Source organism: Saccoglossus kowalevskii, chromosome 3 (genome assembly GCF_978046115.1).
Source record: "Saccoglossus kowalevskii chromosome 3, keSacKowa6.1, whole genome shotgun sequence".
Lineage (NCBI taxonomy): Eukaryota > Metazoa > Hemichordata > Enteropneusta > Harrimaniidae > Saccoglossus > Saccoglossus kowalevskii.
The window spans coordinates 35,838,122-35,860,367 of record NC_140643.1 but is presented as its reverse complement, the minus strand read 5'-3'; the positions used below and the strand labels follow the sequence as shown (position 1 = coordinate 35,860,367).

Genomic DNA, 22,246 nt, shown 5'->3' with positions numbered 1-22,246 from the left:
CATGACAGATAATTGTCCAACTAAAAAAGTTTTAGAAGCAGAAATATGCCAAGATTAACTTGTCACTGGCTGATGCATGCTCTACCTCACCCAGTGGTGCAAAGCACTGACATGGATTTTGCAGACTGCTAGGAGTAGCAGCCACCCAACATGGCTAGTGGAAACTACTTGGTAAAAGCCAAGTCTTCATGCTGACACCAAGCAAGTGTCAACCACCTCCCTGGGTGCACGTCAGATCCAACAGGAAGACCAAACCCAAGATCCATTCACTAAGTATGTAACTCAATGAGATCCTTTGTTAAATATGTTGATGTAAAGACAGTGCATTAACTTTTAATAATTAATAGGGAGTTTCACAACTGTCATGTGATCTCAAAACAAATATTGTTGCGGTGGAAAAATGCACGATTACCGATAACACATAAAATACACGCATCTCAACTTTATATATTATACTTTATTGTTTGCTCTAAGAATCTTAAAACAGTTTCAACTTTTCAGAAAAGTTTAGGTTTTTTTTCGTCTGGGACACTGAGAAAGTTAACATAGCTAGTTTTTAAAATAAACATGTTTTCAAAGTGACACTGATGTAAAATATTTGTGGGAGGGGCTGTGAAAAGTACAACAAAATACATAGATAACACCCATGTGTTCGCAAAATAATTAAGTAGTTTACAGGATCTAAGTATTGTAAATATTAAAAAAATTATGATCACTATGGGTTTTTTTTTTTATATAAATTTCTTTAGCTTTCTTAGATAAAAAATAAATACTTATATAGCATGAACTGAGATATACCTACAACAATAATCTCATTGGAAATAGCAAAGCATTGCACACAAACATGAACACAAAATAGCTGCCAGTATCACTTGCACTATGTCATGTAGCAGTCATGCCTACTGAACAGCCATGGGTTGGTTATCAGTGTGCAAGTATATAACTTAAAAAAAACCATGAAAAAGTTTTACGCTAAATTTTAAAATACAGAGATATACATAAAAGTTTGGTCTAGAATCAAATCTGCTAAAAAAAAAAATACTGAACACAAGTCAGCATGCTGCATAAATACTCATAACCCTGGCATACATAAAACAATTCAATGTAACAGATTATGAGTAATTAATAACTAAAGATAGGATGAATGTTTTACTTCCTTTGTTGCTATATATTGTAAAGTCTCTACTAAAGAGTTCATTGGTCAAGTCATGGCTTGTAATTTTTTTATGCCATTTTATTTCCCAAGTTACATAATCAAAAATCGATTTAATATATCAGACCATTCCTTCTTAAAACAAAGAAGAAAACAGCATTTGTATTCTCTGTATTTTAAAACAACTATGACTATAAAATAGTTCTGAAATGAGTGAAAACATTTGAAATGTAATTCAGAACCACATGGGCGTGATAAAACACTTGGGTTGGTTTCAATATTTGTTGTATCAAAGACACTAAAGAGAACAAATAAAAAAATATTCCCTAGTGTAACTGGTTAAAAATGTCCTGGACACAATTTGAATTTACATTCAAAGACAACTTTAAAGACCCTGGGTAAACTGATGAAGCAGTGGTACACAAATGGCAATATTACAGTAGGATCAATTATTTGGATTCATCAGGTTCATATGCATATAAGCTTTTAAAGTTGTTGGCTTCCTGTTGAAAATATGCATTTGAAATATTTCTACTGGACTGGTACATGTACTCCTAATGGGTAATACTGGCCTTATGAAGGAACAGGTAACCACATTTATTTTATGCATTTCTCATGACAATTGCTCAAGCCTCGGCAATTCTCTATATCCATCAAATCTATGACATGTACTCTACCATGCAAATACCTAAACTGATTGACAACCAAACGAGTACCAAATTTGTTCTACTAGTAGTGCATGTTCTCACAGAAATTATAAAGTTGGCTATGGGCAAATACTTTAATGATCCAGTACATAATTTGGGGTTTAAATGTGCTTTATTGAAGATGTGCTTTAATAACGCGCAAATATGGGTAGAGTTATGACATGTGTTGGTGGTTTATTTAGAGCAGCTACCAATGATGATCAAAAGCATTTTTTTTTTCTATTTTGTATTTTTAAAATGATTTTATTTTTGTATTGAGACTGTGGACTATGTCTTGAGAATCAAATGAATAAATATGGCTACCCTTACAAACTTGGTCACTTTAGAAGGATGGGGAAAAAACATGTAGCATAATATACATCTGGCACGGCCTCAGTCAAACTTGTTTTTTGTCTTATTTGGTCAGACTTAAAGGATAATTGTTATAAATAAAAATGATTGAATCAGAACACAGTTGAGAATTCATATCCTAACAATACATGTAACTTTGACGGATAAAAAAAAATTATCACAAGAGCCACTAAAAATGAAGAACATCTGTGGGCAAGTTACAGACAGCATAAACAAACGTACACATTTTTAATAAAAAAAAATTTGTTCATAAAAGTTGGCAGTCATTTTTATCAATATATCATTTTTTTTTTGACTAATGTGACAAGACAACGCAACCAACAGTCTACCCTAATAGTACAGGACAGCATGATAAATAACACAAGTAAGTTTTTTTTTTGTACAGTATTGCTAAGTTTTCTATTAATTTGAGAATGGTAGACTGGTTGATTTTGTCTTTTTTTTATAATCATCTTTGAAACAAAAAAATTTGCATTTGTTTTCTGGTTTATACAAAATAGGCGGATAATTAAGTATACAAGCACTCTGTTGATTTGACATGTAGAAAGCTTTACAAGAACACGAGTAAATAATGTTAACATTTATTATAGAGACACAGGTGGGAGCAATGAAAAACACTGCATCATTGTGCAGTAGGTATGGTGGACTTTTAAAATGCTATGGCAGTTTGCAAGAAATACATGTAGTACACATGACAATGATACATACACAGTGAGAAGCCACTACTTAGCAGGGTAGTAGTTGGCCCAGTAATCTGTATATTCTACAGACACTTATTGTTCATGATTGCTTGGAGTACTGAGCCGAGTTGAATCTTTTCAAAATCCAGCTTTCTGGACCCTAAACTAAAAAGTGCTAGCTACAGCTATGCTGAATGGCTAATACACAAACTAATGAATATTCATAAGTACATCACATGAGGTTATAATGCATTTTGATTTGTTAAACATCAACAAAGAATACTATTGCAGCTTCAGTTCATGTCCTCTTATCTCAGTTTCATCTCCATGGCCATTGCTGTCCACATCCCTTTCACCATCTTCTTGAATCTCCATCTCCCTCTCGTCTTGGATCTCCATTTCTCTATTATTGTCATCATCAATGTCTCCTTTCTGCACATCATCTCTATCGCTGATAGATTCTGGCCTTGGTTCCATTTTAACTCGTCTCCCACTATCAGACCTGCAACAGATTGAAACCATATTAAATCAGTGTATGCATGTTACCCGTTCCATCAGACAGAATAAACCTGTGTTTAATATATAGAAATGATGAATGAATACTGTAAAATGACTAATTTTCACTGGGTTTAAATTTCACTGATTTACCATTTCAGGCATATTCAGTGGGTTTTAAATTCACGGTTTTGTCATTTAGATAATGTGTTCTATGCTAAATTGTACATATTCACTGTGTTTTAATTTAGCGCATTTTTCCAGTCAGCGAAATAAGCTAAATTAAAACCCAGTGAATAATTACCCCCTTTACAGTATACAGAAATAATATAAAATTGCAAACTTATTTAAGTGTGGATTTAAACTCAGGTATTCAGTTACCCTACCAATATTACCATAGGAGGTTAGTTAATTGTCTGAATTGCCAATCATTAATATGATATAAAATTAATATGATTCTACTCTCTAAACTTATATGTTGAAATATATCATTAATTTTACTTACATGTTAAGTGGTTCATTGTCAATATCATCTGTGGCAGGATTATTACTCAGATCACTGTTTTCAGCTTCGTTACTAGCATTCACAGCTGTATTACTTAGTAATGGCAAATTGCTCTCTGCAAGTGCAGCCTAAAAACAAACACAAACAATGAAGTTTCTTCCATATCTCATAACAATACATGATAAATTCAAATATAAACAGATCATGTTGTAAACAATTTTACTTTTGTAAGAAACAGGGAAAACCTGGAACTTATTTGGCTGCAAGTCTATGCTTAGATTCCTGGGTGAAATAAAGACATAATGATACTACCGGGTAAATGTGTACATCACAACAGTGATTCAATGACTTAATTATCACATGTGCTGGTTTAATAAACCTTAGACAAAACAGGCTGACGAGATCTCAAGATCCATGCAAGTTGTTTTTGTTCCTCAAATAGCGTTCCATTCCCACCCACTGATCACATCCACTGTTCCATTGATCAATAACCTTGGTATTTGGAAGAGTTATGATGTCATATGGATTAAGCAACCACTCTATCCTCACTAATCACTAAACTGAATGATGAATTAGGGAACACATCTTACCTGTATACTAGCATTTAAATTTTGCCCATAAGTATGCAAAGAAGTTGGACTGTTTTCAGTTTTCATTGGTGTACCAGGTCTAGAAGTAACAAATTGGAGTGAGTGACCTGGCATATAATTTAGTTTTTTCAAAGTGATACAGATAGTTAGGTTCCATGATCAAAGAGACTGTTATTCTGAATGAAATTTGTTGTATTGCATTGTACAATACCTACCCACTTATCTTCTGTGGTCTTCGTTTCTGGTACTCCATCTCATCCACTGTCCACACTGCACCTTTCACATTCTCCACTCTCACAAAACATTTATGGAGGCTGAGATTATGTCGCACAGCATTCTGGGTAATACAAATATAATACAATCTTATCACTCTGTATGTCACTCTATTTGTTTGTTGAATAATATTCGCATGGGAGGTTTACATGTTATGAATTGGTAGACCATTACTGTTATAGGGCCTCTAATTGTTACCTCAGTGTCAGTCAATATTCTGTTTTAATGATTCTCAGAGCCACTGAGGCCAATAGTTTCTCCGAGAGTCTTTAAAAATTAAAATGATAGTGACAAACACTTTAGTAACTATATGTTGTTTTATACGAAGTAGATAAACAACGCATATTAGAACTACTTAGAACACAGGATTTTCATTATTGATTCAGAGCCAGGAATTAGTTGACAAAGTTCTTTCATCTGTGTGAATATGAGGTATAATTATGATGTTTGTAAGATTATTCAAGCATTGAAGTGATCACAAAATGCACTAGAATTAAAAAGAATTCTGAGTATTGCAATCCCAACTTGATCCCACAACAGACGTCAGTCCTCCTATGATGCAATTCTGTTGAAATCAAATAACTCGTTGCTTACTTTCCACGTTGCAGCATTTCGTCGGAAATAGGCAAACGTTCTAGTAAACCAGTTATAAATTTCATTCAATGTGAGTTGGCCATCAGGTGAATCAATAATTGACTGTCGTATTAATGCAGCATAAGTGAAAGGTGGCCGCACATCAGCTGTCTTATAAAACTCACAGTTACGTTGAATTTCTACAAAAGATAAAAAACAAAGAAAAAATCAGGATTATATTGGACAAACAGCAAATTAGCATGCACAACAAAAGTTTGAAAGTGTAGCAATGCATACAACCACACGCACTACACTGCAACAGTGTTGGAGAAAAAAAAAGTATTTTTTGGAAGAACACAAATAGACAAAAAATTCAGTTATTACTGTTGTACCAGATTTTACAGACATTTGCACAACATTTCGATGAGAACATATCACACAGTAAATGGGAAAAATATTTAGAACCACACCACACCACTTTTCAGGAGTATGTAATTCTGTCTTGTTCCTCTCAGCAAAATGATGTATAATAAGTGAGGTTATTGTTCTGTTGCGAAAGGGAGTAGCATGACTTACAGAACTTATATAGAACTGAAAGAACTTATTTAAAGAAGGTAATTTGACATCTGAAATCATAATATATACAACATGCAGAATTTGAATTTCACCTCCAAAACAACAATACTGAACAGAAAGTATACATTTCAAACTGTAGATTTGAATATTGTCACCGAGAATGACTGGAATGCGCTTATAAAATAATATTACCAAACATACAATTTCAGCAAGCAATTTCAAAGTTTCATTTTGGATGAAAAAGTAAATGTATCCATGTATTCTCAGTAACAATAATGTAACCTACATCATTTGTACATGCTATGGACATAGTATGAGGTTTAGTAATGAAAATGAGGAGTAATTGAAAGATGTATTGACCTATCTCATATGTTGAGCTTGATGATAATTGGCTGACCATATCTACAAGAAAATGACGAAAATACAAGTCACTTTAGAGTTTCAATTAACAAGGCTACTATTAGTAGTCGAGGGGATTCACTTTCAAATCAAAATAATGACATAAAGTCATTGAAAAAAAGAGAAATGACACTCCTATCACATGTAGACAGTATCAAGACATCTTAAGAGATCATGTGATTAGAATGATGAAACACACACAAAGAAAAACATTCTTGAGACACATCTTACCTGATCCCAGCGATAGACAAAATTTCTCTGAAAGCCTCCTCCTGATTGGTCCCACAGTGACATTTGGCGGTGGTGTGTGAAGAGGAGTACTTGTGTCAACTGACGGTGGTGGTGGCGGTGATGACATTTGTACATGCGTTGTTGGTGTACTTGTTGTTGTCATGGGTGTTGCTTTTACAAGACTGACTGGCAACTAGAAAATAATAGTAAGAATAAAATAATAAAAAAATAGTAATAACAACAAATAATTTTCCAATAAATGTTTACTTAAAAGGGATTATACCTGTAAACAGTTTAATTTTTGTTGATATCAAACTTTATTATTTGAATAAATGGAGGTGAAATTTCATGAAAGTCTTAAAGATCTTTATGGAATGATTACTATTACAAATTGACTCTCGAAAATTTACCGATAACTAAAATTGAGTGGCAGACATAACATCATAGGTTTGGCCACTTTTAACAGTAGTGAGCATAGCTTAATAAAAAAGATGTCACACGAGTATTTGTGAGAAAGAGTATTAACATTAATGCTTTGATATTAAATACTCACTGGTTCTGGTTGTTTGGGTTCTGATGGCTTCATATGCAGGTGAGCCATCATGGCAGCGAGACGCTCTCTTTCTTTTTGTAGTTGTATTTCTAGTTGTTGTACAACGTTCATTTGAACTCGTGCCTGTGCTGTACTTCTATCATCTAACGAGTGTTCAACATTTAAGTGTCTGCAGTGGAGAGAAAAATGAATTGAAAGCGTAAGAAAAATATAATCGTATCTCATTTGTGGACACATAATAAATCAGTTTATAAGGCAAGTCTGTAGAGACAATGTCTAGTTCACTAGAATGTGACTATTTTGGTCCCCAGTGTCGTAACGTAAAACAGACAATACTCTATTGACTACTGTTGAGGGTGTTAAATGCTTCTTTCCACAAATGACTATATTCACCTGGTCAAAAAAAATCATTGTCATTTATCATTCTTTTTAACAATTAGCTTGAGATACTTATGGCAGTTGCTCAGCCTTGTTGCATAATTACTGTGCATTAGTTATATCTTTTATGCTTGAATAAATATATGAATTTTAACATAATTAGTTTCTTTCTGTGTAGTTTATTACGTATTAGTAAAACATGAATAATTATGACGACCAGTAATTTTATACTTGGCAGCTTTATTTTCAAGTTAGTCATCAACAAGTCTAACCTGGTTCTCAATGGTCACTAGGGAAAAGAGCTGATGTCAACTTACTTGAGAAATGCTTGAAAATCATCACACATAGTTTCACAACCCGGCCACTTACACATGCCATGGTTATACAAGGGATGAGTATTGGGATTGGCTGCATTCTCTTCGGAAGAGACTCTGAAAGTACAAACATAGTATTTAGATATGGAATTTTTTTTTGCAACATTTTAATCAATATACAATAATAACATCAGCTCAATGCATAACCAAGTACTGCATAACACATCAACGGCTGACGTGAAGCTACCACACTAATGAACAGAATCTAGTTGTACATCAACAGAAGACCAAGTAGGACTGTACTTACAAGATGCCACTGGGAGTGAGTTGGGTACCAGCTGGCAGTAACCCTGGATGAAGTAATGCCCCTTCGGGAAAACCATTAACTGAAGAGCGAGCACCAACAGCTGCAAGAGTAAGTGCATTTACACCATTGGCACTCTTTGGACTGTCTTCACTTCCACCGGATACTTCTTTCCATAGCTGCTGGATTTCTGCCTGTGTCATGCCTAGTATCGAATAATATTGAATGTCAGCATGGATGTAAACGAAGTACAAGATAAGTTTTGTAAAATGATTTATTATATCCTAGCATTGTTAAAGGCATAAATGTCTGCCCCTGTGATCACTCACCTTGTGGCAAATGTTGTATTGCAAACCCCTGGCCCTGTTGCAGTAACATGTGGCGCTGCTGTGCTTGAAGTTGCTGCATAATTTGATGTTGCAGAGCTATTGACTGTAATTGCTGCTGCTGCTGTTGCTGTTGTGCTTGCTGTTGTTTGGTTGCCTTATCGCCACCTCCACCAGATGCCACAACAACTTGTTGTTGCTGCTGCTGTTGTTGTTGTTGTTGCTGCTGCTGCTGTTGTTGTTGCTGCTGCTGCTGCTGCTGCTGTAATAACTGTAGTTGCATCTGTTCTTGTAATTGATGTTGGATTTTTTGTTGGTGTGCATTCTGGGGTTAAAAAAAAATCAACATTCAATCCGTTTTCCTTCCTTCCTTTATACCATTTTAACTAACATAATTAAGCAGCCAAATCTGTGTTTTCCACATAAAATTTATCTTATATGTTTATATTAGAAGCAATGATGACATGCATTATTTGTGGCTGTTGATTTGTTCACGATTGACCATCTGATGTTGTGCATGAAAATAATAACCAGAGTTCAGCTCAAAATGGTAGGTTCATGGAAACTGTTTTAAAAATTAATCTTTATGAAACAAAGCTATAGTTTTATTCCTTTATCTATTATATTGACAAGTCCTATCTAGAATCTCTATCAGAGTCCATGTTGTGTACTACTGAGCATGGAAAGTAAAACAAGGAGAAAGAGAGCGCTATTGTTCCCCTTGTTTTATGATCGCTTTGATCAATTTTTTTGGTAAACATTCTCGTAATGTGATTACGTGAATAATTAGCATTCACGTCGCTTGGAAGCAGTTTTACGAAGATAAATTGATACCAAAATCATACAACATGACCAAATCACAGGTCCTAGCAAAATATTTGCAGTGTTTATGTTAGATATGGTATTTTAACCAAAAATCATGATTCCAACCAGTTTTGTTGAGTAAATGAGTGATGAAGGGTAGAAGGGTTGAAATAAAAAAACAAAAAAAAAAAAACATTGGCGATAAGGCATGAAACAAAAGATAAAGATGTAAATCTAGATTAAAACTCATTCTCTTTCCTATAACTGGTATCTTCCAATCACTGAGCAACTCATTAATCAAACAGGGTAATATAATATTTGTCATTTTTGTGGCTTTATTAATTTACTAATTAAATAACTTACTACTTTTTAAGCTAATTAACCTAGCTCAACAAGTTGAACACAATAACAATTCAAATTAAATTTGCAATGAGAGTGGAGTCAGCTAGAAAGACATCACCATCTTCCCACTCACGTCATGTTATGTGAACGTGTTAACCACTAACAGGATTCCTGTATTCATTGTTATAATGATCATAAAAACTTCTGTGACCAATGTTTTGACGTTTAGTAAAATGTAGATGGCTTTTAAAAAATTTAAAGATGTTGTAAAATTATATTATACCATAGAAAACACAGGTCTAAGGTCTTTGATTATACATAATGGTAAGATTTATTAATTATTGAAAATACATGCAAATATGCAGATTCAGTCATAACAATACAGGTTGTCAATTCTTTAACCACCGTTTTAAATATGTTCCATCAATGATAGAGCTCTGAAATTTCTGTTGAATAATTAGATACATATAGCTATGGATTCCATAAAGTATGAAAAGTTCATTCTGATGTCCTAAATCCTTACTTGGATCCATATTCAGTGGACTGCAAACTTCAAAGAAATCTAAAAACTTTACTATCTTAGGTTGAACTTCATGAGAATTATAGTGTATGGACAACAGTGGCCTCCCTAGCATATGTAAGTGCTTTACACAATAGCATTGACAGCTGTTTAGTACCGGTATTTGTACAGTGTGTTAATCAGGTGCTGTAGGTATCAATCTAACCTGCTGTTGAAGTAATGCCTGCTGCTGAGTTTGTATAAGTTGTTGTAATTGCTGCGGCGTCAAGACTTGCTGCTGCAATAACTGTTGCATCTGCAGCGGTGTGAGCTGCTGTGGTATGATAATAGTCTGTTGGGCTGGCTGCTGCTGAAGCTGTTTATCTCTTACTGGTGTGGTGGATTTTGTCGGAGTTTTAGGTGCTGCATGCATCAATACCTGCTGCATAGCCTACCATAAATAAAAAAAGAAAATGCATTTCCAGTTGTTAAAACTAGACCTTTTGCTCAATGGAGTGTGACTGCTGTATACATTCATTGCGCAAGCATAGGATGAACAATAACTGTAAGTCCCTCAAAGCTGTCAAAATCATTAAAACAAGCTAAGTTTTTAAGAAACGGAATGCCAGTTCTCATGCAGCATACTTTTAAATTTTGTGTAAACAAAACAAAATGTATTTTACTGGTAATGTACACGTTACATGGGACCCATACTAAACAAGACACACTACAATGGCTATGGTGCTGTCGCTAATACTCTTCTGTGAACAGGTACAAACGCAAGAAAAAAATTGTTATGTTTCCTAGTAAATATCCATTGTCTGTATCTTCCATCTGTTCAATTGGCCAGTAACAGGGGACTCCCAACTTTCAGGTTTGTACATACTTGATGTTTTGGTTATATGTGTTTGGAACACAACTCATCAAAACACATCTTAACATACATACAAACACTCCCAAGATACAAAGGTCATATTATTGTTTTAAAGATTTATACCTTTTTATGATTTCTTTGGTCAAACAAGCCCTAAAGAGATTACAAGGGTCACTGAATGTTATCTTTTAGTATAGATAGATAGAAGATAGAATTTTGTTTATTTGGAATGTACCAATGAAATCTTGAGTAAAGTCCAGAAATAACAATAACAAAACAAAACAAAATATTCAGAACAACAAAAACTTACAGTACTAAAACATATCAAGAATATAGAAAATAAATTTTGCAAAAATGCTAAGAATGAAAAAATCATTACTTGAAACAATAATAGGAAATAATTCATCCATGCTAAAATCTTCCAGCTTTGGGGCATAGATGTATAAAGCTGCAAGGAATCTAGATCTTTGTTCTTTGATTTGACCATTATTACAATATAAAATGTAATGTAGTATATCTGTGTTGGGGTTGTCAACTCAAACATGGGACCTGGCAAAGATTGAATCATTGCCATTTATTGATCTACTCCGGTATCACCAATTTGAATATACATGTATCGTCAAAATAAATCATAGTTTACAACATTTTTAACACACATTTTTGGTTTATGTTCAAGCAAATACGGTATCTGCATATTTTTGATAACCTTTGAAAAGCTGATACAAAATAAACACATTCTATTGTTTGATGCAAATATGTATACATACATCAAACCTTCCCATGATGCAATGCACACAACAGCAAAATATATTCTGGTGGATCAGGTTAGTACAACATTTTGAGCGAATTTGTAACTATATGTAACTATATGCCCCATAAGGTAATTTCTCACTGGAAACAGTCTTCAACAAGAAATATAACAAAGTTTTTGATAAGATCAACAGTATCATGAACAGCATTGTTATGTCAACATTCGCACTTAACTACCACACACCAGAGCAATATCCATAATATTGACTCATAAAACCCAGACTAAAGGTTAACTATGCAATGGCTAATTCACATATTTAGCAACTGACACTTTTTTTTAAACAACCTTGTATTAGCACCATACACACAGTGAAGAAAACTAACCCATTTATGACAGCTTCATTTTAATTAAGATGGATCAATTTCTCTCGAACAAATTCCCATCTACACTTCCCTAAACGGTATCAACATGACATACCGAAAAATAATAATAGTTTTTCATGAAGAAGTTGTCCATGGGAAGTTGGGCTCAGTATCATTCCAGATGTCAATATTAAACTTGCTGCAGAAATATGTTTAATGATTTCATTATCAGAAGCATCAAGCAAATATTAATTTCACAGTGAGATAAACCAAAAACTTCATTACTATTTTAGGATGAATGCAACAAATATTTCATTCAATATACATGCAATAGTGCATCTATAACTTCACTATAATTCACACTGAATGCAGAGAAACAAACTGCATGTTTTTAATCTGATGATAGATTACCGTATACGGTAATTTTTGCTGTCACAGGGATAATGATGTTTAATCTCTCATAAGTAAAGATGCTAAGCCTGTGGGCTGTATATACGGACAACCTTTAGTTTCCAGCTTTCATTCTGTAAACCATTTAGTCACAGACCTTTACCTAATTTTCATGCTTGAAATACTGGAAATACACATGAATGCCTCGATTCATCATACTTTCATACTTGAAAGTAAGCAATGTGCATCTTATAACCAATGCAGGGAAACAATACAAAGAATAAAATGTGGAAAATCAAAAAGATAATACATCTAAGAAGCCTGCAATATTGAGAATGGATCAATGCATTGCTTGTAATGCGATAATGCTGTAATTTTAAATAATAATTTTAATATTCTACTATACCGTATATTTCAACAACATGTTATAATTTACAACATTGTCATCTCTATTTTAATAGCACAATTTCCCAAGGGTGTCTTTTTATAGTCCCATTTACCATTTTCTAAACTATTGTTCGCTCCTATTCACTAAACTTGCGTTTTATTGACCTCACAAAACCTGGAGCTGCTCTACATTTCATTTTTTCTTTCCCTGCGTTCCAACTTATTGTGATTATAGAATAAATTAAGAAGACTGTTCCATTTTTTTTGATCGAGGAGATGACTTCAATTAAACAAGAGAGCTGTGTAGTGTAAAGGTTGTGATCACACTCTACTGGGGCCAATAATTACCCACTCTGTCCAATATGAAAACTGACAATCCTATAAATCTAGTCAAGCCTTACATTGACGTCATCCAAGTTTATAGGCTCAACCATTATAACCATGGGGTAGAAATCGTGAACATCAAGTAACCTAATTTAATATTTTAACCACGATTGTTGACTGTGGACACGATATAAATTTGTCAAAACATGTAATTTGTTTTTAATATTGGTCACAATTTGAAAGTCGCCTTTATGTTCTCATTTTCTAAGAAACTAACAAGAAATTTGCCTCCTGAATGGGTTTGTCCACTAATTCCATCCTCACACTGGATTATATAATTTGTTGAACATTTCTTATGATGCAACACTGCTCTTTTTAATAAGTTAACACTTGGGAGATCTTTCCCTGCAGTAGAATGGTTTATTCCTGAATGATGTCACAAAATCTTACACAGTAAACACAGTTCAAATGTCACTCATTCATTATATAGGTGCAATATATGGCAGCACTCGTGTATTTGCGGGGAAATTCATTCTTTTTCCACAGATACACAATCAGATGTTGCTTTCATCTTCTCAGGCTGTCAGGTTTTTATGAACAACAAACATTTTTAGTCTCACTATAAATGGTATTGATTTTATGCAGGACATATATCCCCTTGACCTACTTCTGAGGTCACCAGTTGCCATAGTAACCCAATGACATAGTGTATAAGTAATCAGGGACTAAGTAAACAATCAATGTGGATTGTGCTTAGTTTTTTTTACATACAGAGGATTTTATACACAAAATTATGTAATCATGTCATGGCCATGTGCCTGATAGTACAAACTATTTGATGAACAAGGGTATTTTGAAGTTTCTAGAAAGGAAAGGTAAAATACTTATCCTTATTCAATAATCAATCAATTTTTTTTCGTTGTTCAAAATGAATCTTTAATAAAAAATCAATAACCATATCACAACCTAAAATATCCCATTACAATGCAGTGTATTTCCAATTTGAGTTTATGTAATTTATTTATGTATGTATGTATTCATTATCTAGCTTCTTCGTTCTTTGCATCAAAATCTATAATTTAGAAAAACTCAATAATTCACAGTTTCATTTACTTTTAGAAACATGTTCTGCCAATCAGAATAAGAATAAATAAATAAATTTAGAATTCATCCTTTTTTTCTTGAATATTTTATGTTATAATATAACTTATATAAAATCTAATATGTATTCTGCTAGAGATGATCTCAACAGAAACAATGACTTTTAACTAGCTAAGAAACTAACTACAAATGTATACAGGAACTACAGTTTGAGTATAACTTAACATTTTTACTTAGCTTTAAGGTGGCTTAAAGCTATCTTACAAAACTGCGCAAAGTAATCTGCCTAAATATATCTCATATTAGTAACTATGGTAAATACTATGAAGAGTATATTGAAATTATTGTTGATGATAGTACTCACTTAAAATTTTTTTTTTTTTTTGAGTTTTTAGAAATAAGCACAGCTTGTAAGTTAAGTTATGCTCAGATTGTACTGTAAGAGGACATTGCATGATGGGATTTCTTTACTAACGACTAAGAATTCATATTGCACACAATATCATTACCATGTTTACATGTAAACAATTGTTATATCACATTCAGAATATTTAAATCCATAAGGGATAGCACTTCTGATCAGATTTCATTTTTAGAATATAGAGGTAGATAGTTGAATACATACACTAATACAATAATGTCACCACTAAAATACACAGACCTGTAGGTTCAAATATTCATAGCTACACGTACAAGTATAATAATTTAAGTAATAGTATTTGTATATTATTTACAAGAATGCAATATTACTAATTAACTAGTATGTTGATATTTTAATAAAATGTTAAAAGGTGGAGGTTGGTCTTGTGAAAAAGTGGCCAGGGCTGCAATAGCTAGATGCACCTAGCTTTAGATTTGTACAATAAGAAATTCTGGCCTTACAGAAAATAGTGATCAAAGCGTTGGACAACCATTAAACAACTGGTGCTTCTTCCAGGGAGAAGCAAATTAACTTACAATACAGTCAATCAGTGTGTATAAGTGTGTCAGGTACATGTCCAGGAGTTGGTACATGTACTGGTACTTGTACTTAAGTCAAGACCATCAGTAATTAGGCGACAAACATGTGCAAAAATATTTCAAAAATTGCTTTCTACAAACTATAAATAAATATCTAGAAACCAGAAGTATATCCAGATTGTATGACTCAAGTCAGTGTATTTAATCACATATCATGCCACATAGATTTAAATCTTTTCAGCAGAGTGCCCCAACCAGACCAATATTCACCAAATACAGCGAGTAGAGTCAATATTTGAATAATTAATGCAACTTGACAGAATGTGACAATAAAGCTGTGCATAACATCTGTACATAGTACATGTAAAAACCAAGCCACTTGATAGAAATGGATTAAGTGCTACCACAAAGAAAACCAAAAAATAACAGTTTCATGCCTGTAAACATCAAAACTAGAAAAAAATATTTTACAAATTAGCAACTTTTCTGTAAGAACAAAACGTGGAATCACAATCGATGTCTATAAAGAGTAGGTCTATTCAAGATTACCCTGTCAATTTAAATTTATTTGACTAGAGTTTGATTGATAGAAAGATTAAAAGTTACTGGATGATCAAGAACGAAATCAAGCCAGTATAGTCCATAGCACCTTTAGTACACTATAGTTTCATTCATTTATAAGACTGACTTGCAAGAGTGTTCCTGGAGTGGTTATATATTATACATACAATCTGTTTTTGAAAGAATCCATTCAGGGACAGATGACAGACACTGAACACTGTTATCTGATAACAATGAACCAAGTGAACATTTTCACATCTTGCCTACCGTTATATGCAAATTTATATTCTACATAACCAACCAATCAACATATAGAAGATTGGAGAATAGAAAATATGTTAATATTAACCTTTGATATTTAGCATGCATCAATTAAATTCTATCCTGAAACAAATTAAGTCATTTTAAACTCAACTCATTAAAGTTAATTATTATAATTTTGATTTATTTCTAGACTCAGTAATGCAACATGTTTAGTACTAGTTCATAAAATTATTTTCATAGCAATTCCAACCATCAAAGTGCTTACTTTCTATGATCCTGTGCAGTTTGTACTATAGAGATATCTTTTATAAATAAAACCCCATGTAAACAGGATTTCTGAAGTCTTTGCGGCCAACTTGCTTAAATTTTTTAACAGTCATAGTAAATAATCCATAGTATGATGTTGTTGACTTTGAATAACAAATAAAGAACATGTGCATGACTATAAACTTATGTTGGATATTTACCCCCTCTCCCAGACTAATCTGTCTTTTAGTGTACTCTGAGAATAAAAATTACAATATGACGAAGTTCTGGGAATTCTTGGTTATATTTATCATGTTGTACAGCATTATAATACAATAAATGTTTAAACATGCAAGTTCAATTCGGTGATTTAGAATATCCCTTGGTGTATTTGTATTGAGAGATAAAAAAACTAACCTGTTGTTGTTGATGAAGTTGTTGCGCCATATCAGAGTGGTTACTCTCATGGTGAGGAGGGGATGCCACAGTACCATTGGTTCCTGTGTTGTGAATGGCGTTACTTGGAACAGCAGTGGCTTGACTGGAGATAGCTGCTGTTGTTGAGTCACTCATAAGGACGACAGGGGTTTGGAAGAAGAGCTGAAAAAATAACCTGAAAAGCAGAAAAAATAATTTGAATGATGAAACAAAAAAAGAACATAAATAACTAGGAATGAAAGAGATGACATTTGGGATCACCAGGTGTGAATGAAATAATTCTGACTGAGTCATCTGAAAAATAAAGTACTAGTATATTTATTTATATAGAAATAAGATGCCGTTTATCAACAATTCACTATATTTTCACAAGCATCATTCAGGTATATTTGGGACAAATAATTTCAACAAATTTTTTAGCAGTAGATTGTCTACTACATGTATCTGTACCAACATTTTTTATTAAGAAGAACTGTAGATGAAAAATATAAAATTATACCATTATTGATATCTCAAAGTAACAATAATTTAGAGTTAATAAACCCTACATATATATATGAACAATGACAAGATATGGATGAAAACATGTAATTTTAATATTTGTCACTGTTTGATGATAGTTGATGTAGGTGAAACACATTGACTCACGGTACGATTCATAATGAACTTAAAATGATATTTTTTGCAGCAGTGTGAATGGCGATTGTGATGAGAACATTCATATTGTAACTTCAAGTTCAAGTACAGAGTATAAACTAACATAGTGAACTATGCTGCTTACATTGTATATGAACTAAAGTCACACAGTCTGCACATGTACATTATGATTACTTTTAGTAACCGTCTGTAAATTTAACAACAATTTAACAACTTGCTTGCTTGTTCAAACAGGGAACACATGTTTTTTATTAAATATTCCCATCAATACTTGTAGGGTACAAGTGCATGTCCATGATCCTAAACATTTATACAATGAAACTAAATAAAAGTTAAAAGTAGCTGCAACCAATTATGTCATTACTTTCGGGGTGATTTTCAAAGAACGATGATAACCTTTGCAAGGAGTTCTGGGCAATGAATACCAAATGCATATTATAAAAGCATGTGCATTACAGCATGATAGCTCTATTGTGTACTACTTTCCAATGGTTTCACCACACCACCATGAAGTAGAAAGTAGAAAAAGTAGCATCAATCTTGAATGCAACAAAAAGCAGAGCACATAATTTTAAAATTACTGTACTGTCATTATTATGCATGTGAGTGTGTCGATTTATCGCACCCAACACAAATATGTACACGATGAATCAGTTTTAGAGGTCTTTTAAAATTCTAGTGCACATTTGGGAAGCAAAATATGAATAAAACAAAAACATTTCTTGAGGGTACATCATATTTGAAGATAAGGTACTAGACCCATAATCCACGGTCACCACTTGCTGTGATATATATTGCATTGGACTGAACTGTTGACTGCAACATGATGCACATGCTATGGTCATATTTTTTTTAGCTCTACGCTATGATACATTAACTTTTAATGGACATAATACAAAGCTACTGTTAACAAATAACAGCCTTGTTTTAAGATTTTCAGATATTCACCATAAAAAAGCAATTGAATTTCTCGATATAAAAGGAAATAATTTTTAAATGAAATTAATAATTCCAAGGTGGATGTGGTTACTCCCCTCAGTGCCACACAAGCAGGCAGAATAAACACCACAAAGTACATATTTACCCTTTGTTTTATTTACAATCCCCCACCCGACTAATATCAATAATATTCATAACTAAGTTTTTTAAAGTCTGCACACTTATCGACATCAGCAACAAGAATATTTCAATTTTCAATGGATATTTGCATCAACTGAACAGTTCTATTAATCAAACAATTTGCAACTTAAAATTTATCATTGCCAGGCTAGTTGGTTTGATGAAAGGTTGCCTTGACAACAGTCAAGAGTTGTTTTCCTGCATTTTGTTCCCTCTTTATAATTAAAAGGGCTACTTGTACAGCAAAAAAAAAAAGGGTTTGTATTTATGAATAATTAAATAAAACATTAATGAATGCAGTAAATAATAATATATCAGCCAATAATTCTTATTAGAATTTCGTCTAATTTATGTATTTTTGAGGGTGAAAATTTGAATTTGGCAGGAAAACATTATTAACTGTTTTTATATATATATGCCATAGTATGAGACACATAATATACAACAAGATTTGACATATTTAATATTCATAAGAGTTAAATATTTGCTTTATTTAGTTATTGGTACAGGATGCAGATTCCACACACTTAAAATGGGCAACTGTACGTGCTTCTTTCCCAAGTCACGTCTCACTATTTTACAAGTATTTAATAATACCCCATGTCCAATAGCAAACATCAGCCCTATATTCCAGAACTTTGTAAACAAAATACATGTTTATCAGCAGTCAAGACAAAGGCCTAACCCAAACACAGACTGGAAGGTTGCTGCTTTCAGATTCAAAGACTGCCTTTCATATTTTGCATACCAGCTTGCACCAAATGTAAATAAGTAAATTCATATGAATAAACACAGGCCCTAGATCAATAAATATAATGAAGCCATTTTAGCATACAAACACAGCTACACAGTAATATGTTCACAAGTGTAAACAACATGAAGCTTTGGGGCCCAAGCAGTCAGGGTAAACCAACTAAGTGAGGTTTCTGCAGCTAATAAAAGATGGTGGGAGAAAGTCGAATATAAATTGTGACGTTTTCAAACAAAAAAGAATTATATTGTTTTTTTGTTCATAGTTATGGATATCATACATGTTGTTTTTTTGGTTGTTTGCATAGTTAAAAAAAAAATTAAAACCACTGGAAGTATTTTTATTTCAAGAAGATGTGAAACACTTTAATTAAGCACAGATCACAAAAACTGGTTGAAAAAAAATAAATAGAGAATTTCTTCAGGAAAAAAATTACTACAAGAAATAGGCAGTTGGGAGAGAAACGCTCCCACAATGCTCAATAGCTCTCAAATTAGCTATTTTCCATTGTCTATTCAAACTGGCCTTCTCTGCCTACTGAATACAATGAGAAATTATTCATGAAATGCAGTCATAAATTTCTAATTGCTTTTTTCTCACTATGAGTAGGTTTTCGTGTGCACACAAAAGATGACAAATGTCTAGATACGCAAGCTAAAAATGACATTTACTTTGAAACACTCAACACAATTTTTTTTTCTCAAATGTGTAACTTTTGAAGACAAAGAAATCTAAAAAAAGTTCACAATAATTTTGTTTATAAATTTTACAGTCAAATAGATGCTAAAAATTTATGAATTTTATGTTCTTGCATTTATTATATTACTTCTCCATGAAAATTTACCATCTGTCAAACAAAACTGACTTCTGACGAAAGGGAAAAAGCATCTTGCACGAAATAAATGCTTATATACTGAAACTAATATTTCATAGATTTTTTGACAGATGCCCAAAAAAGTAATGGAAATAATTGATGTATTTTGGTCAGTTTCACAGACTAATGGCCCTGTATCTGGTACAAGTACTTTTATTTGTCAATATTTGAATATAAAGAGAGCCATGAGTGATTATTGTATCACAAATTGGAAAATCTATTTAAATAGTCAAAGGTGTTTTGAATGAGAGATGTCAAAAAAAAGGTTGGCCAATTTTATCTGTTTCAATCACCGTATCTCACTCATTTAAATGCGTGTTGAAAACTAATTGACCCTTTCACTGATTTGAAACAATAGTGATGTAATTAATCAAAAGATCAATTCACATTAAAGACCAGACTCTTCATACAAATGTGACAGTCTGATAAACATCTCAATTTGTGAACTTTTTGTCACTTGGGATTTCTTTTGATAAAGCTTGTATTGACACATTGTGAGGTTTCATCTTTTTTATTGCTGCATCTCAGTAGAAATTAAAAGACTTTTAATGAAGAATCAAAGATGCATACAGATTGTTATCTCACCATGAGACTACTATTTTTTGGAGAGTGGGTTCATGATCTCACTAATATTAACTACAAAAGGGGCAATTTCACAAGTTGAAATATTTTTCATTTAAACAGATAAAACTACATTGTAACAACACCATAATAAAGAATACATGCATATTTTACGATTAAAAGATTTTGCTTCTCTTTAATCATAAAGCAAATATAGAATGATAAATGTTTTATTTTGAATATAAGAACCAAACCGGTACAGTGCTGCAAAATAAAGACAGAATGAATGAATGGAAAAGAGGCCCAATATTGCGCATTTTGAACTACTATTAGTATTCGAGAGTGATTATTTTCACACCCAGGGAGGTTTTATGAAGCTTCGAATGGATACTTCCAGTAGTGAGTCAGACAAAACAATAACAGGAGACTGATTAATGGAAAAATGGCCGCTCATTGTGAACATCTGGAATTTACATAGGACTGCTATGTAAACAAGCACATCAAAATGGTAAACAAGGGGGCCATTCAGAGACAGCATTCCAACTTTCCTTGCCTAAAGTTTCAATTAAATTCACGAGAATTAGAATCTCAAGGAAAAAAAAAATGCCTAAACCGCAGAAGTGGAAAAGTAGTTCACTGGTAACAGCTAAACTGTGCTGGTTCTTGTGTAGCCCAGTGGTAAATTCATCGCCGAAGTGCCTTCACGTTTTTAATGGTCGCCTGCCCAAATAAACAATAACATGCCAAAAAAATCTCAACATTCCGTATATTCCAGAGCAAAAGTTAAGCCCTCGATAATTGGGTTAGCTAGAATGCCAAAGCATAAATAGTACCACACGATTTGCGTCCCAGAAACTGATTCCAAAGTGTCCTTTCCCGTGCAGTTCCTAACTTCATTACATATGCAGCATTGTTTATAGAAAATGACAGCCCTTTGATCGGTCAAAAATAACAACAGCACTTTTTTCTTTGTCTCGTAAACGACGCAAAAACTTCTCGGAATGACGCTGTAAGATGTATGTTCAAACCCACTCTTTATTTCGAAGTGGGTGTGCTGATTTCTTGAAGCTTTTCGGATGTTAAAAAGCAACAAATCTGCTGTATTCACCGTTCGTCTGACATGTCATTACCTATGCAAATTATTTATCCACGAAGAAATCTATTGCATGCCACAAATAACAACAAAAATACATAATAAAAAACGCCAAATATTCGTGATCGGCGGGACTATAAAAGGTAAAAAGCCACTCAAGATTTTAAGAATTATATTTACCTTATATACTGGTGATGCTGAGGTTTTCGAAGCAGACGAGAACGAGAAAAATTCTGTTGATTTTCTCTGCCCAGCAGCGCACATGCATGAGCCTTGTATACAGCAAATCATCGGCTCACTTCAATAAATAATAACTATGTTCATCCGCGATTGTTTACTTTATCGGTGGTATTGCATTTTCTCGCTTCAATTTCGCAAACTTCTTTTCTATGACTCAAAATAAAATTCTTATACTATATTTGACCTGTTATATTTCCATATAAGATTATAAAGTTTGGATTTAATCGAGAATCTTCGTCG

The 22,246-nt window shown here is 33.1% G+C and overlaps 1 protein-coding gene across 2 annotated transcripts; it reads right to left on the bottom strand.

Moving 5' to 3' along the window:
* Positions 1-437: 437 nt before the first annotated feature.
* Positions 438-22,057, bottom strand: foxP2 (forkhead box P2). Of its 2 annotated transcripts, NM_001164969.1 has the most exon segments (14): positions 438-3,393; positions 3,892-4,019; positions 4,482-4,560; positions 4,697-4,818; positions 5,349-5,527; positions 6,264-6,305; positions 6,534-6,726; positions 7,087-7,255; positions 7,782-7,895; positions 8,086-8,287; positions 8,412-8,733; positions 10,280-10,504; positions 16,691-16,886; positions 21,947-22,045. In NM_001164969.1, coding segments are annotated over 13 exon segments (2,151 nt in total). In that variant the 5' UTR covers positions 16,847-16,886; positions 21,947-22,045; the 3' UTR covers positions 438-3,173.
* Positions 22,058-22,246: the final 189 nt, after the last annotated feature.

Bases quoted from the DNA above. Each gene is read 5' to 3' on its own strand.
- foxP2 (XM_085496484.1), bottom strand. From the start codon at position 16,846: ATGAGTGACTCAACAACAGCAGCTATCTCCAGTCAAGCCACTGCTGTT. The intron at 7,896-8,085 runs GTAAGTACAGTC...TTGTACTTTCAG, and splicing joins CTCACTCCCAGTGGCATCTT to AGTCTCTTCCGAAGAGAATG. The intron at 6,727-7,086 runs GTGAGTATTTAA...ATTATTTTCTAG, and splicing joins AACCCAAACAACCAGAACCA to TTGCCAGTCAGTCTTGTAAA.